At 57.1% G+C, this 13980-nt stretch overlaps 1 protein-coding gene across 4 annotated transcripts; it reads left to right on the plus strand.

Moving 5' to 3' along the window:
- Positions 1 to 3744: 3744 nt before the first annotated feature.
- Positions 3745 to 11264, plus strand: LOC309651923 (melanoma-associated antigen D4). Of its 4 annotated transcripts, none has more exons than XM_082445165.1 (13): positions 3745 to 3894; positions 4855 to 5065; positions 5311 to 6141; positions 6549 to 6755; positions 6861 to 6924; positions 7153 to 7232; positions 7626 to 7717; positions 8358 to 8437; positions 8522 to 8564; positions 8977 to 9039; positions 10051 to 10165; positions 10437 to 10879; positions 11059 to 11264. In XM_082445165.1, exons 2-12 carry the CDS (start codon positions 4856 to 4858, stop codon positions 10869 to 10871), a joined length of 2220 nt encoding a protein of 739 aa, XP_082301291.1. In that variant the 5' UTR covers positions 3745 to 3894; position 4855; the 3' UTR covers positions 10872 to 10879; positions 11059 to 11264. The 4 variants fall into 4 exon arrangements, with proteins under 4 accessions (XP_082301291.1, XP_082301289.1, XP_082301290.1 ...); XM_082445163.1 differs by having other exon boundaries at positions 10437 to 10867; XM_082445164.1 differs by having other exon boundaries at positions 3762 to 3894; positions 4825 to 5065.
- The last annotated feature ends 2716 nt before the right edge of the window (positions 11265 to 13980 follow it).

Below are 13980 nucleotides of genomic sequence, written 5' to 3' on the forward strand. Positions count from 1 at the left end.
GGCTTATTAGCCATAATTCTTTGGATAGATACGTTAATGTTTATAGTTCATGCTTCTTTAACATATCACAATGTACCTTCAAGTAATATTGTACCACTTCACATGTAGATTTAGAACCTTACATACACTTATATTCCCCCATCCTTGTGCTATTATTTTCCAAGAAGCTAATTCCACATGTTACAACTCCACAATGCATTATGAATTTTTGCTTTACATCATTAATAATAAAATATTCTTAAATGTGAAAATTAATAGTTTATATCTACTTTCATATCTACCATTTCCATTATTGTTTACTCATTTATGTAGACCATATTTCCATTTACAGTCATTTTTCTTGTGCCTGAAGGACATCCTGTAACATTTCTTGTAGGGTAAATCTACTGATGATTAATATTTTCAGCTTCAGTATGTGTGAAGAACTTTTATTTCAACTTCATTTTTAAAAAGATATTCATTGAGTATACAATTCTGATTGGACAATTATTGTTTCACTATTTTAAAAATGGTATGCCACTTTCTTCTGACTTGCATTGTTCCTTATGAGAAGTGTCCTCTAATTCTTATCTTTGGTCCTCTTAATGATTCTATATTTTTCTGGTTTTATACTTGTCCAGGAATAGAAGTAAAACCCTGGGGAAGCAGATTGGAAAAATATCATGAATGCACATCATGCATTAACTGTGCATAGCAACTTGGATACATATTAAAGCATAAGGGTCACTGAAAAAAAATTAAAAACCAGGATGGATACTTATACTTGCAGCCACGATGAATTAACAGGAATCCGATGTGCTCTGCCTCCTAAATATCTATAAACCAAAAAAGTTATAAAGCTTTACGTCGTGGCTCCACGAGCCACGCAGGACGTTGATCCCCAAGATAAGGGAACTTGAAAAGGCGATCCCCAGGATTGCCCAATTCCCCCCAACTTCTTGCCTAGATAGAGTTTACAGGCTGCGGCACAGGGAGAATGAACACAAACAGAGGTGAATAAGTGAAGGAGACAGAGCTGAGAATTCCAAGAGGCCAATGTGACTAGAATATTCTGGGAGTAATGGAGGGGAGAGAGCTGCACAGAGAGGTAGCCCTGGAGAGCTGCAGAGGTTTCCCACCTGGGTGCAGTGTATGAGAAAAGGGCAGTGGTGGTAGCTGACTTCCATTTTCCGGAGTGAGTAGTTGTGTGGATCATGGTGCCATTTACTGAGATTGTGAAGATGGGAGTTTTAAAAACAAGAGAGATGGGGGACGTGAGTGTGTGGGAGGGGTGGATATAGCAATACCACAGTGAGACAGACTCACTGTGAGGAGCCCTTGAAACATCCAAGTGGAGATGTCAAGTAGACGAATGAATATATGGATTTGGATCTCAGAGGTGAAGTTCGAACTGGGGTTGTAGATTTAGGAGTTGTATGCATATTAGCATATATAGTTATAAAGCATCTAGCATATAGAGGGGCTGGTATAAAAACGAATACAATAGAAGTTCTCATCATAAAAAGTTGTAACTATGTGTGATGATGGATGTTAACTGGACTTATTGTGGTGATCATTTCACAGTATATACAAATATCGAATCATGGTGTTGTACCCCCGAAACTAATATAATGTTATATGTCGATTATATCTCAATTAAAAAAAAGAAAAAGAAAACATAAGAATAAAAAATAAAATAGAGCGAATATAAAAGTCCACTACGGATTTTGTAAAAAAAGCACAGTTTCAAAATGAGATGGGAACATAGCATTTTCTATTAGCATATAGCGGTTTGTCAAGGCTTTCGCTTCTAAGGTCTGGTCACGTCCCACAGAAACGTGTTGCACAGGAAGGGCTGAGAGACACAAGCAGCTGACAGGGAAGGTTGCTATGCAACAGCTGAGGAAAGCCATCCAGACAGGCAGAATTGATGTTGGTCACTGGAGAGTAAAAGCTCTGGTCCTAGCAATAGCTTCCATTCAGACACAGGGGTGGACAGCCTGGAGAGGCTGATATAAAAACGAATATAAAAGTCCACTATGTTTTTTTGTAAAAAAAAAAAAAAAAAAGGGGCTTCCCTGGTGGCGCAGTGGTTGAGAGTCTGCCTGCCAATGCAGGGGACACGGGTTCGAGCCCTGGTCTGGGAGGATCCCGCATGCCGCGGAGCGGCTAGGCCCGTGAGCCACAACTGCTGAGCCTGCGCGTCTGGAGCCTGTGCTCCGCAACGGGAGAGGCCGCGATAGTGGGAGGCCCGCGCACCGCGATGAGGAGTGGCCCCCGCTTGCCGCAACTGGAGGAAGCCCTCGCGCAGAAACGAAGACCCAACACAGCCAAAATAAATAATTAATTAATTAATTAATTAAAGGTGCTAATAATTTAAAAAAAAAAAAAAAGGAGGAAAAAAAAAAATAGAAGTGCAATTGGAGATGGGAACATAGCATTTTCTCCAGTCATTCTGGAAGCGCAGCAGCATGTGTGTGCTTAGGTAGGACCCCAGTAAGTTCTCCTTTTGCTTCACATTTTGCATATTGAGAAACCGGGCTCAGAGATGTCCAGTGACCCGAGCGGGCTTTCACACAGCTAGCGACAGACTGGCCCAACACTCCATCCCCGGAATTCGGAAATCCAGCCCAGCTTCTATCCACAAGACCACAGCTGCCCCAGGCCCCAGCCATGGAAGGAACCAGGCCAAACATTTACTCTGAATCAGGGCTTGCCATGGCTCAGACACACAAGTGCCTGATTGTCCTGGCCGCTCCAGTGGGCACCAGGAAGGCCTCAGGGGCAGCGTGTTTGTGCCACTCACAGCGAAGAGGCCTGACAGTCGGAGCAGGGAGTGGACCCCAAGGAGCAATTCTCACACCTGGATGGACCCACACAGAGCAGGCAAGGGGTGGGCCTGGGGCTCCTACCTGTTCCCCCCAGAATGCAGAGCGTGAGCTTAGGTCTCAGAGAACAGAAACCTGGCTTGTTGGGACAGATGTTGACAGGGCAGGGGAGGTGGGGTGGATCTGCTGCTCAAACTGAAGAAGGGAGGGTGCCTCAGTCCCCGGGGCCAGTGCTAGCGGAACATGGATTTTTGGAGTCAGCGAGACCCCGGCCCAAATTCTGCATTTTCAACTTACTGGCTCTGTGGCCTTGTCTAGTTCGTGCGATGTGTCTGTCTGTGCCTCAGCTTCCTGATCTGTAAAATGGGGATGCTGACATCCACCTCCCAGGGCTGCTGTGAGAGGAAGATAATGCCCAGCACAGCTCAGGCTGTGACACACAAGCTGCATGAAGAGTGGCTGGGGAAGCAGATGTTCCCAGTGTGTCTGGGGGCCCTAGAGATGGATAGTGGAGGGGAACACAAAGGGAACTGGTGTCCTCTCGCCACTTCCATTTCTCTTGTTGCAGTTGCAGACTGCGCTAGAGACCTCTGTATTGGTGACCTAGGGGTCACGCTGGGGAAGCAGGGCTCAGTGTATTCCAGACCACACTGGAGGAGCTTAGAGGCAAGGGGGAGCGCGGGGCTGAGAAGCATTGTGCAAAAGTGGGGGGACTGAGGGTATATGATGGATGGGTTGGAACCGCAGTACAGGGTGTGAGTGCCCGCGCCTGCGATCGGGGGCGCGGAGGCGGAGGTGGGGAACGGTGAGAGGAATCTGGCGGGAAGGCAAAAACGCCCCCCACCCCGCCCACCCACTGGCGGAATCGCATGCGCACTGGGGACCTGGTGAGAAAGGCTTTTGTTGGGAAAGCGGGCCGGCTGAAGGGGTCCGCGCATGCGCAGGCTGCCCAGCCGCGCAGCGAGGGGGGCGGTGCGCGGAGAAAAGGGGCGGGGTGGTCGGAGCTGCTGTGCTGGCAGCAGTAGGCGAGGGCGCGGCTGCGGGGTTCCTGGTGCTGAGGACGGACGCCATTGGAGCCCCAGGGAAGGTAAAGATCCAGCCCCAGACAGGACCGGGAGAGAGCGAGTGGAACGAGGGTACGCTGTGCCCTCCCCATCCCCAATCCCCCGCCCCCGGATCTGAACAAAGCCCGAGCACGCAGAACCTGAACCCCGTTAGACCCGCGGTCTAGATAGGAGCCGCCCCCCTCCACCGCCACCAGACGCAGGCTCCCCGATCCGAGCCCTACTCACACCGGAGCCCACCATCCGAACCCCTTTAACAGACCCGTGTGCTCCGTGCTGAGCTTCCTTAGAGCGGAGGCCCCACCTCCACCCCAACCACTCTGAGATCAATCCAGTGGAACTGAACGTTTTGCCCCCTTCCTGGAGTTGCAGTCCTGGCCTCTGAGACCTCCGGCACTCCAGTTCGAGCCTCACCTAGTCCGAAGACCCCCACCCCATCCACCTTGAGCGCTCCTGTATGAGCCCAACCTAGACCTGAATCAGCTGAATCCCCCCCACCGGCACTTAGAGGGTCCCTGGGATTCATTTTCCCAGGGCTTCCAGCGGTCCCCGTTTGTCTGAGCCCTCTCATGTCATCTCCTCCCCACCGTCCTGGCCCCCTGCTCCAGGCATTAAATTCAGGCGCTTTATTTCTCCCTCTCTCAACGCATCTCCTATGGGACTCTTTGGACCCAAGCCCGCCAGTGCACCCCCTGTTCAAATCCAGCCGCTGGGCCGGGGAGCCTGCCTGTCCTAAACTCCCCTTTCAGTGTAGGGTCTCCTCCGGCCTCCTCTATCCTTCTCTTAGGGCTCTGTCTCTGAGGGAATCTACCCCAGCAGCCCTCACTCCCCCACCCACCCCGACCTTATACTGCCTGGTGACCTGATGATTGCAGCCCCCCACTTCCTGAGAGATCCGGCCTCCTGCTGGGTCCCGCCCCCTCCCTCTGAAGAGGCCTCCCCGTCCCTCTCAGGCTGAGCTCTCTTCTCCTTGGGACCCCCAGCATGGCTGAGGGAAGCTACCGCAAAGAATCTGAAGTGTACAACGTTGAAGACATGGACGAGGGTAGTGATGAAGTCGGGGAGGAAGACATGGTTGAAGGCAACGACTATGAAGAATTTGGTGCTTTTGGAGGCTACGGAGCCCTCACCAGCTTTGACATCCGTATCCTCAGAGCCTTTGGGAGCTTGGGTCCAGGCTTTCGCATCTTAGCGGTGAGGCCCCTTGTCGGCCACCTGCTAGCCCTGGGCCTTCCCTCCTGCGACGTCAGGGAGGATGGGAGGAGGGGGTGGGTGAAGGCTGGAGTTGAATGGGGAAGGACTGCCCACATCCACCAAACCTTCCCTCTCCTGCTGGGAGAAGGGGGGTTTGGGAGGGTCTGGGGGCTGGTCGGGGGCTGGCCAGCACAGGGCGAGTGTGTACAGCTGTCTGCCTTGCCCTCCCCTCCCTGGTCTTGCAGAATGAGCCCTGGGAACTTGAAAACCCTATGCTGGCCAGGACTCTGCTGGAGGCATTTCGGATGGATCCAGAAACACTTGCCAACGAGCCGGCTGCCCGTGCTGCCAACGTAGCCCGGGCCGCCTCCTCTAACCAAGCTGCTCGGGCCACTGCTGCTGCTGCCCGTGCCACCTACCATCAGGCGGTCGCTAACCACTCAGTGGCCACAGACCAGGGCTCAGGAGGCGATACCCAGCCCATGACATCGGCTGCCGAGGCTCAGGCAGCCACCCTTGAGACAAGCCTTGCTTCTCCGCACAGCTCCCAGATGCTAGTCAAGAGCGAGATGGCCACCCCCGGGGCTCCAGCAAGGTCCACGCAGCCCCAGACATCCTCCCGGGCCCAGGAGGCTGCTGCCGAGGGCCCTAGTACGGCCTGTGCTTTCTCCCAGGCCCCGCGTGCCAGTGAGACGGATGCCACCCGGCCCAAAACAGCCTTCCTGGGTCAGAACGATGTCTTTGATTTCACCCAGCCGGCAGGTGTCAGTGGCATGGCCTTCCCACGCCCCAAGAGACCTGCCCCGGCCCAAGAGGCTGCCACAGAGGGCCCCAGTGCTGCCTCCGGGGGTCCCCAGGCAGCCTCTGCCGGGGAGGGGGCAGCCACCCGGCCCAAGACGACCAAGTCTGGGAAGGCTCTCGCCAAGACTCGGTGGGTGGAGCCTCAGAATGTTGTGGCAGCAGCTGCTGCCAAGGCCAAGATGGCCACGAGCATCCCTGAGCCTGAGGGTGCAGCTGCCACCTCTCAGCAGAGTGCGGAGCCCTGGGCCAGGACGGGAGGCAAGAGGACAAAGAAGGTGAGACCTCCCTGCTGTCTCCAACCCCCCTTGCTCCCCTGCTTTCTCTGCCCTCTCCTCTCTCTGCCTCCTCCTCTCCCTCCCTCCTCCTCTCCCTCCCCGCATCCCCTCCCCTCCCCTCCCCTCCCCTCTCCTTCCCTCTCCTTCCCTCCCCTCTTCTCTCAGCTTGTGCATGTTTCTCCAAGACAGGTTAACTAGCATGTTTTTACTCCACGTAGTCCCTACCCTCGGGCCTGGAGGGAGAAGCGGTTGGCTCAGTGCCTGGCACTTAGTAAGCACTCGGCACGTGTCATCCGCTGTTCCTACTACCCTTACCTCCAAGTACCTGCTCTGGTTAAGATGTGTGCCAGGTGCTTTTGCACGGGTAGCCTGGTAGCCCTGAGTCTCTCCTCTGTCTAATGGTACAGTCCAAGCACCTGGATGACGAATATGAGAGCAGCGAGGAGGAGAGAGAGCCTCCTGCGGTCCCACCGACCTGGAGGGCATCGCAGCCCCCACTGACGACTGTGCGGCCTCAGATGGCCCCTCGGCCCCCCATGGCCCTGAGGTCCCAGGTACCCTCAAGGCACGTTCTGTGCTTGCCACCCCGCAATGTGACCCTTCTGCAAGAGAGGGTAAGAAGCCTGCCCTTCCCCCATCTCGCTCCTCCCCTCCCTCGCGGGCCCGTTCTTTGAGGTCGCCCACGCCTTGGTCTCCCCGTGTGCTCCCTCCTTCTCCAGGCAAATAAGTTGGTGAAATATCTGATGATTAAAGACTACAAGAAGATCCCCATCAAGCGCTCAGGTGGGCAACCTGTGCCCCCTCCCTGAGCTCTGCCCTTCCCCCCTCCCACAACCCTGCCCTGTGGGCCTCCCATCAGATGCCCGCACACACACATCAGGCCTGGCTGATGGCTCCATTTGCACGGTGTGGGGTCCTGAGGGTGCTCCCTTCAGCAGGGCTGACAGAAAGGCTGCAGCTCTGTGGCCCCTGCTCAGCCTCGGTGCTTTGCCCACCCCTCCCCTCCTGCAGACATGCTGAAGGATGTCATCCGAGAATACGACGAACATTTCCCTGAGATCATTGAACGAGCAACGTACACTCTGGAAAAGGTGGGTGCGGGGCCGGGGGCAGCTCTGTGGAGCAGGAGCCGCAGGGAACCCTTGCCCCCTGCATCCCCTCGAGGCCCAAGGGCAGGACTACGTGCTCTGGAAGGACGCCCTCCCTGGCCTCTCCACCTGGGAGCTTCCTCTGCCTGCCTCCTTCCCTCCTTCTTGCCCTTCGTGCTCTCTGAGTGTCTGGGGTGGTCTCCTGAGGTGGATCCCATTGTCTCAGCCAGTGTCAGTGCTCCCACAGGGCACTTCCTCTGCGGCCTCTCTTCTTCCTCCTCCCCCAGGGCTTGGGGCTCCCCGCCAAGGAAAAGTTCTAATGGGGAATTGAGTGACTGCCTGCAGGACACCCAGCATGGATGTTTGATCTCACACTCTGTTTTCTCCCTCATGTAGAAGTTTGGGATCCACCTGAAGGAAATCGACAAGGAAGAACACCTCTACATTCTTGTCTGCACACGGGATTCGTCAGCCCGCCTCCTGGGAAAGTGAGAGAGCACAGGAGGGTGGTGGCCTTCCTTGGTGGTGCCTCCGCCCTCCTCTCAGAGAAACGGGAAAGTGGGGTTGGGGGGCCTAGCACGGCTCCCACCCAGAGTTAGCAGTGCTGAGCAGTTAAGGGCTGGCAGGGGCAGTAGCCTGGGCCGAGGATTTGCTGCTCTCCGGGTTTCGCCCCTGCCCACCCTTCCCCACCCCCATCTTCCTAGGAAAGCAAGCTTCTTGGTTGCCTCTCCCTGCTAAGGTCCTGGCCAGGGCTCGGCAGAGTGGGCCTCGGGAGGGGGACGGGGGTGTGGGGGGGCTCTCCAGTGGAGTCGTGCTCCCGACGCAATGCGCAAAGGGCAGGGAAGGTCTGGATGTGCCTCTGGACACAGGGTTGCCAATCCTTTGCTGCCTGCCTAACCCCATCCTCGTCAGAGCCCTGGGAGGAGGTGTTAGCATCCCCATTTGATGGATGAAGGGACTCGGTCTCAGGCCGAGGAATGAATTGTCTGGACCAGGTAGCGCAAGCCATACAGAGTGGGAGGAACTGCCCTGTAGCCCAGCAATCTGGGAGAGGCTAGTTGAGTGAGCCGGCTGTGGTCCCCCCGGGCAAATGGCTGCTGGACAGGATCCCTCTTTCCACACTTTCAGGACCAAGGACACTCCCAGGCTGAGTCTCCTCTTGGTGATTCTGGGCGTCATCTTCATGAACGGCAACCGTGCCAGCGAGGGTGAGTGGCTGGACCTGCAGCTGGGGGGTTGCCCGCCGTCTCACCTCCGTGTGCTAAACTCTTGTACCTCATCTCCCCTCGCAGCTGTCCTCTGGGAGGCACTACGCAAGATGGGACTGCGCCCCGGGTATGATTGGGGTCTCTCGGCTCCCACTCCTCAGTGTGTCCTTGGGCACAAGAGGCCCTGGGATTGCAGTGGCCTAGTGGTCTCTGCGGGGCGTGGCGTCCTGGACTAGGTAGAGCGCAAAGGGTCCCACCAGGGTGCGTGGGGAAACGGTCCTGAACTCTGAGCACCCCCTCTGCTCCGTGTGCCTTCTCTGTTCCCAGATGAGAACTAAGAGAAACCATCGGACCTGGGGGCTCCGTCAAACCCCTCCCTGGGGCATCGCTGACAAGTGGCCGTCTGGCCTCTGCTGCCGGCCCAGGCGTCCATGGGGACACCCCACAGGCTGGGAAGCTCTCAGTCCTGCTGGGAGCGCTCCCGCCCACCCCGGGCGCTGCCACTGTCTCTAGTCATGCGTTCCTTTCCTTGCACTCAGGGTGAGGCACCCATTCCTGGGCGATCTGAGGAAACTCATTACAGAGGACTTTGTGAAGCAGAAGTGAGTATCGACTGAGTTCACTTTGCCTCCCACTCAGGCCTTCCTCGTGTGCCGCTCTGGCTGAGGAAGCCATTCCCCAGCCCATGTCTTAACACCAGAGGGATGGGTGTCTGGTGTGAGAGTGGGGTGGGGGGGGGAATGTGAGTGTTGGGGGGAGGGCCATTCCAGGGAGGCTTGGGGAAAGGGCGCAACACATGCTGACTGTGAGCACCGGGTGGGGTGGTACAGCCCCCATCTCGTTCAGCACCTGCCCTCTAGGCAGTGTCCCCGGCTTTACACCTCAGGAGCCAGGGGCTCAGAGAGTGGAAGCCTGACATGGCCCTGGCTGGGATAAGGCCCATTTGGGCCTGGAGCCCAGCCCCGCTGACCTTCTAGCCCAGGCCCACCCCATCCTCGGTGCTTGGAGATCTCGTGTGCCCTCACACAGGCCCGTATGCATGTTCACCACCAGCGCCCCCCACCAAACACACACACACACACACACACACACACACACGCACACGCACACGCACACACACAGATGGTCGAGAGTATGCATGGAGTCCACTGCTCTTGGTTGACTGTTTCTTCCCGTACAGTCATTTTCTAGGGTGGACTGTCCCCGGGTTCAGCCAGGCCACGGACGAGCCCCGTGGTGGGGTGTGCTCAGAGCAGGGGGCCTGAAGAAATGGCTCCTCTGTTTACAACACACCCAACAGGAACCTGGGTTATTGTGACAAGGGGCACAAAACTCGTGGCCTTCCTATGAACAAATACCCTACACGTGCCCCCTGCCCCTCCACATGGCTGCTGGGCAGGACCAGTGGCCTAAGGGTGTGAGCACCTCGGTTTTGGAGGCGGAAACCCCTGGGAGCGAGCATGGGAGCGAGGCAAGGGCTGCGGGGCCAGGGCAGGCCTCCTGCGGCAGCCAAGCTGCAGCCTCGGGGCTGGGAAGGGGCCACCTGGGAGCCACTGGTGCAGCAACAGGTCTGCCTGGCTGGAAGCAGAAGTTTATTTTCCTCTCTCACGCAGGTACCTGGAATACAAGAAGATCCCCAATAGCAGCCCACCCGAGTATGAGTTCCTCTGGGGCCTGCGCGCCCGCCACGAGACCAGCAAGATGAGGGTGCTGAGATTCATCGCCCAGGTAAGGCAGAGCCTCTGTTCTGGCTGGAGTTTCCCATACCTCGTTGGTTCGCTGAGGCCCAGAAAGGTTCCTAAGTCACTGACACAAGTTCACAGACGTAGTGAGTGGATGGGGCGAAATCCCAGGTCTGGCACAGAATAATGGGAGCCCGATTCCAGTCGTGTGGGTTTCTATCATGATTTTGCAAAGCGCTCAGGAGGGCGTATGGCAGGAAGCAGGTGCCGAGCGAGGTGGGGTAGCTGTTCCGACGGCTGCTGTTCTTCCACCGCAGTATCAGAACCGAGACCCCCGGGAATGGAGAGCTCACTTCTTGGAGGCTGTGGATGATGCTTTCAAGACGATGGATGTGGATATGGCTGAGGAACATGCCAGGGCCCAGATGAGGGCCCAGATGAACATCGGGGAGGAAGCTCTGATTGGACGGTGGAGCTGGGACGACATACAGGTCGAACTCCTGACCTGGGATGAGGACGGAGATTTTGGCGACGCCTGGTCCAGAATCCCCTTCGCTTTCTGGGCCAGATACCATCAGTACATTCTGAATAGCAACCGTGCCAACAGGAGAGGCACCTGGAGGGCTGGCATCAGCAGTGGCACCAATGGTGCGGCCAGCACCAGCATGCTCGATGGCCCCAGCACCAGCTCCACCATCCGGACCAGAAACGCCGCCAGAACCAGCGCCAGCTTCTTCTCCTGGATTCAGTAAGATTGGAGGTCATTAGATGAGACTCTGAAGGATGGGGTGTGGAGGGGCTGGGAGGAGTCAGGGGAAGGCCTGGGGTGTCGCGGGGGAACGAGGAGAGCCTGACAGGACACTCAGTCTGTCCTTCCTATCCCTCACGGTTCACCTGTATTGACCCTTGTGTTCTGGCCTTTGTGTCTCCCGGTTCCAGGCAGCGCTGAGGAGCTGCAGCAGTCCCCCGCCGAGCCAGAGTGCCTCCTCTGCCCCCTCCCCGACAGGGCACTCTAGGCAGCTTCTCCCCGTCCATGGAAGATGGCATGCCAGATGACGCGCTCTCTGCCCTTCCTGCTTTCCTGTGTGCTTTTTGTCGTGCTGTCGTGTTTTGGGTATCAGTGTTGCATTAAAGTTGCAAAATCAGTCGGACGTCTTCTCCTTTTCCTGGGCAGGTGTGGCTCTGAGTGGCCCGTGGTCAGGCCCTCTGAGACAGGCGGGGGCCACCTCTCCCTAAAAGGCAGGCGGGTGTGGCTGGGTCAGCCACTGGGAGGCGCGGAGATGCCAGCTGAGTGTGGAAGCCAAGAGTTTCCAGGGGCTCCGGTCCACACAGTTTCATGATTTCCTACACTGTGTGGCCCCGGCTAAATGCCTGTGGGGGTCCTCAGGAGAAGGGGTGGGGTGGAGGGCCGTGAGCTGGTGCCACCGTCCCTCCCACCAAGGGACGGGATCCACAGACATCCCCTAGGACCCACCTCCGCCCCATCTCTGGAGGCGCTGTCCTGGAATCCTTCCCTCATCCTCCACACCATTTCAGGACCTCCTCCCTCAGACCGAGTCTTAAGGACAATGAGGTAGGCCTCACAGTGGCATTCTCACCCCTCCAGCCGGTAGAAGGAGGAGCCGTTACTGCCGCGAGAGCCGATTTAGTGAAAGAAAGCTGTAGGCAGACCTGGACAGCCCATTGCCTGTGACCATGACCCGAGGCCCTTCGGGAGGCTCCGGGGCTCTTCTCCATGGAAGCAGGGCTCTCCCGGCGAGGCCAAGGCCAGCCTAGGTCTCTGTATCTTCAAGGGCTGCGTGGTCCCTGCGGGGGGCGGAGGCTAGAACTTTAATTCCCCAGGTGCACGACAGTGAGGGCAGAGACACTTTGGAACCCTGGGAAGGACTCCGTAGCAGGAAGGGGCCGTCTGGGGCTTTTCTGGGTCCCCCGGTGATGTCCACAGCTTGGAGGACAAGGCTCCAGGTTAAGAGGAAGGAGAGAGTAGTGTAAGGACCCCAGCCCACCCAGCCCCCCCACCCCCCGCTTGCCTCTTTGCCCCAAGAAGTGGTCCCGCTCCCTCAGCCAGACCCGGATCCTGACCCAGACCCAGCTACATCATTTGCCAGAGGCAGTGGAAGACAAAAACTCCGGTCACCTGGCTCAAAATGTGTTAACAATTGCAAGAGAGCAGCAGCAGAGCACTGAACCCCTAGTGCAGACCTGCTGAGGGACGGCCCGGGCCGCACCCCCAGGAAGCAGGCTCTGTATGGACCCCCCTCCCCTAAAGACAGGCTTCACGCGGGTTTCTGCCTTACTTGTTGGTGCTTTGATCTCTGCCTCCCTGGCTGCTGGCTTGATGCCTGGCCTTGTGGACACTCTGTGATTCCGACAGAGATTCAGGCCCCTTCCAGGTGCAGGTTTCCAGGTTGACGGCCCGGGATTTGGGAACCCAGCCCTGGCATGATGAATGACACTGGAACGTTCCTGGCTCCCTTGCCCTGGGACCTCCCAGGACCCTGCTGTGCATGCAGTAGGCACCTGCCTTGTCATGGACAAGGGTGGGGCACTCACCACAAGCCACAGGTATGAGCTGGAGCACTGTGTGCAGAGGGCACCTGAGATAAGGCAGCTCATCTAGAAAGGAGGAGAGAGCAGCCCTCAGAGACAGGGTGCTGGGGAAGGCACCACCTCCCCGGGCCTCCAGGCTTGCAGCACTCTCCCCGTCCACCCCCTTCCCCATGGTTGTCTTCACCTGGGCCCTGCTCCCCCACACTCTGCTGCTGAGAGCAGGGTGGGGAGGGAGGAGGAGAGCAGGGAGGCGGCCTCAGGAGCAGGGAGGAAAGAGGGCCCTGGGGATCGCGGACAGACCCTGGGTCCCCCAGAAGCCGAGGATGGTCACCTCGGAGGCGGCCGACCTCCTCACCCACAGGGCAAACATGAGACCAAGGCAGGCCTCCCTCCCGGCCCCAACCTCAGCCCTTCCACGGGCTCCCCCACCACAAAGGCCCACAACAGGTCTCAGCAAGTGTTTTCTGAGGCCCTACTATGCGCCGGGGCCTTGGCTGAGATGTGCGTGCACCTTGGCAGCTCCTGCAGCTTTCTCCCCAGCCCAGGCCTGTGCCCTCTGACTCCTGGGACACTTGTTCATGGACAAGCATTCACCGATTCACTTGTTTCCAGTTACTGACGATTATGTATAAAGTCGTTCTGAATATTCGCATGCCACTACTCGTATGGCCTTGACGTCATTCACCAGACAGCCCTGATGGGAGGTGATGATCAGGCCCATTCCATGGATGAGGACACTGAGTCTCTGAGAGGGAGGACACTTGCCCCGCGTCCCACAGCCAGGAAGGGGGCAGTGCTGGGACTCGAGCCCAGGACGCTTTGAGGCCAAATGTGTGCTCTGCCCACTGCAGTCTGCTGCCACTGCCTTCGAGGGACTCACAGTGTCGTGGGGTGACACCCCCAACTCTCACTCCTCTCTGCAGACACCCACCCTCCTGACCGCCCGGGCAACCCATACAGCTCCCCACCTCCCTTCACTGAGCCAGCACCCCACCCTTCACGGCCTTCCTGCCCCTGAGGTTCATCGTGGGCTTTTAAGGCCTGCCACCGCCCACCCAGCCTCCTGACACATCCTCACTCCTGTGTCCTGGAGAGGCCAACGCTTCAGCATCCTCATCAGAAATGGACTCGCCCACCTGAGGGTGACACAACAGTCCCTTTCCAGGCCAGCTGCCCTAGTATGGGGTTCAGCAAATACATGCAATTTATTTTGAAACGGGTGACCTACCCACGGGTTACAAAGTTCAAGAAGTGAAATGGGGTGTACACACCCAATGACCCCATGAAAGAAGAAAACTATAAAGACTGGAT

The sequence above is a fragment of the Balaenoptera physalus genome, assembly GCF_965194825.1.
Source record: "Balaenoptera physalus genome assembly, chromosome: X".
NCBI lineage: Eukaryota > Metazoa > Chordata > Mammalia > Artiodactyla > Balaenopteridae > Balaenoptera > Balaenoptera physalus.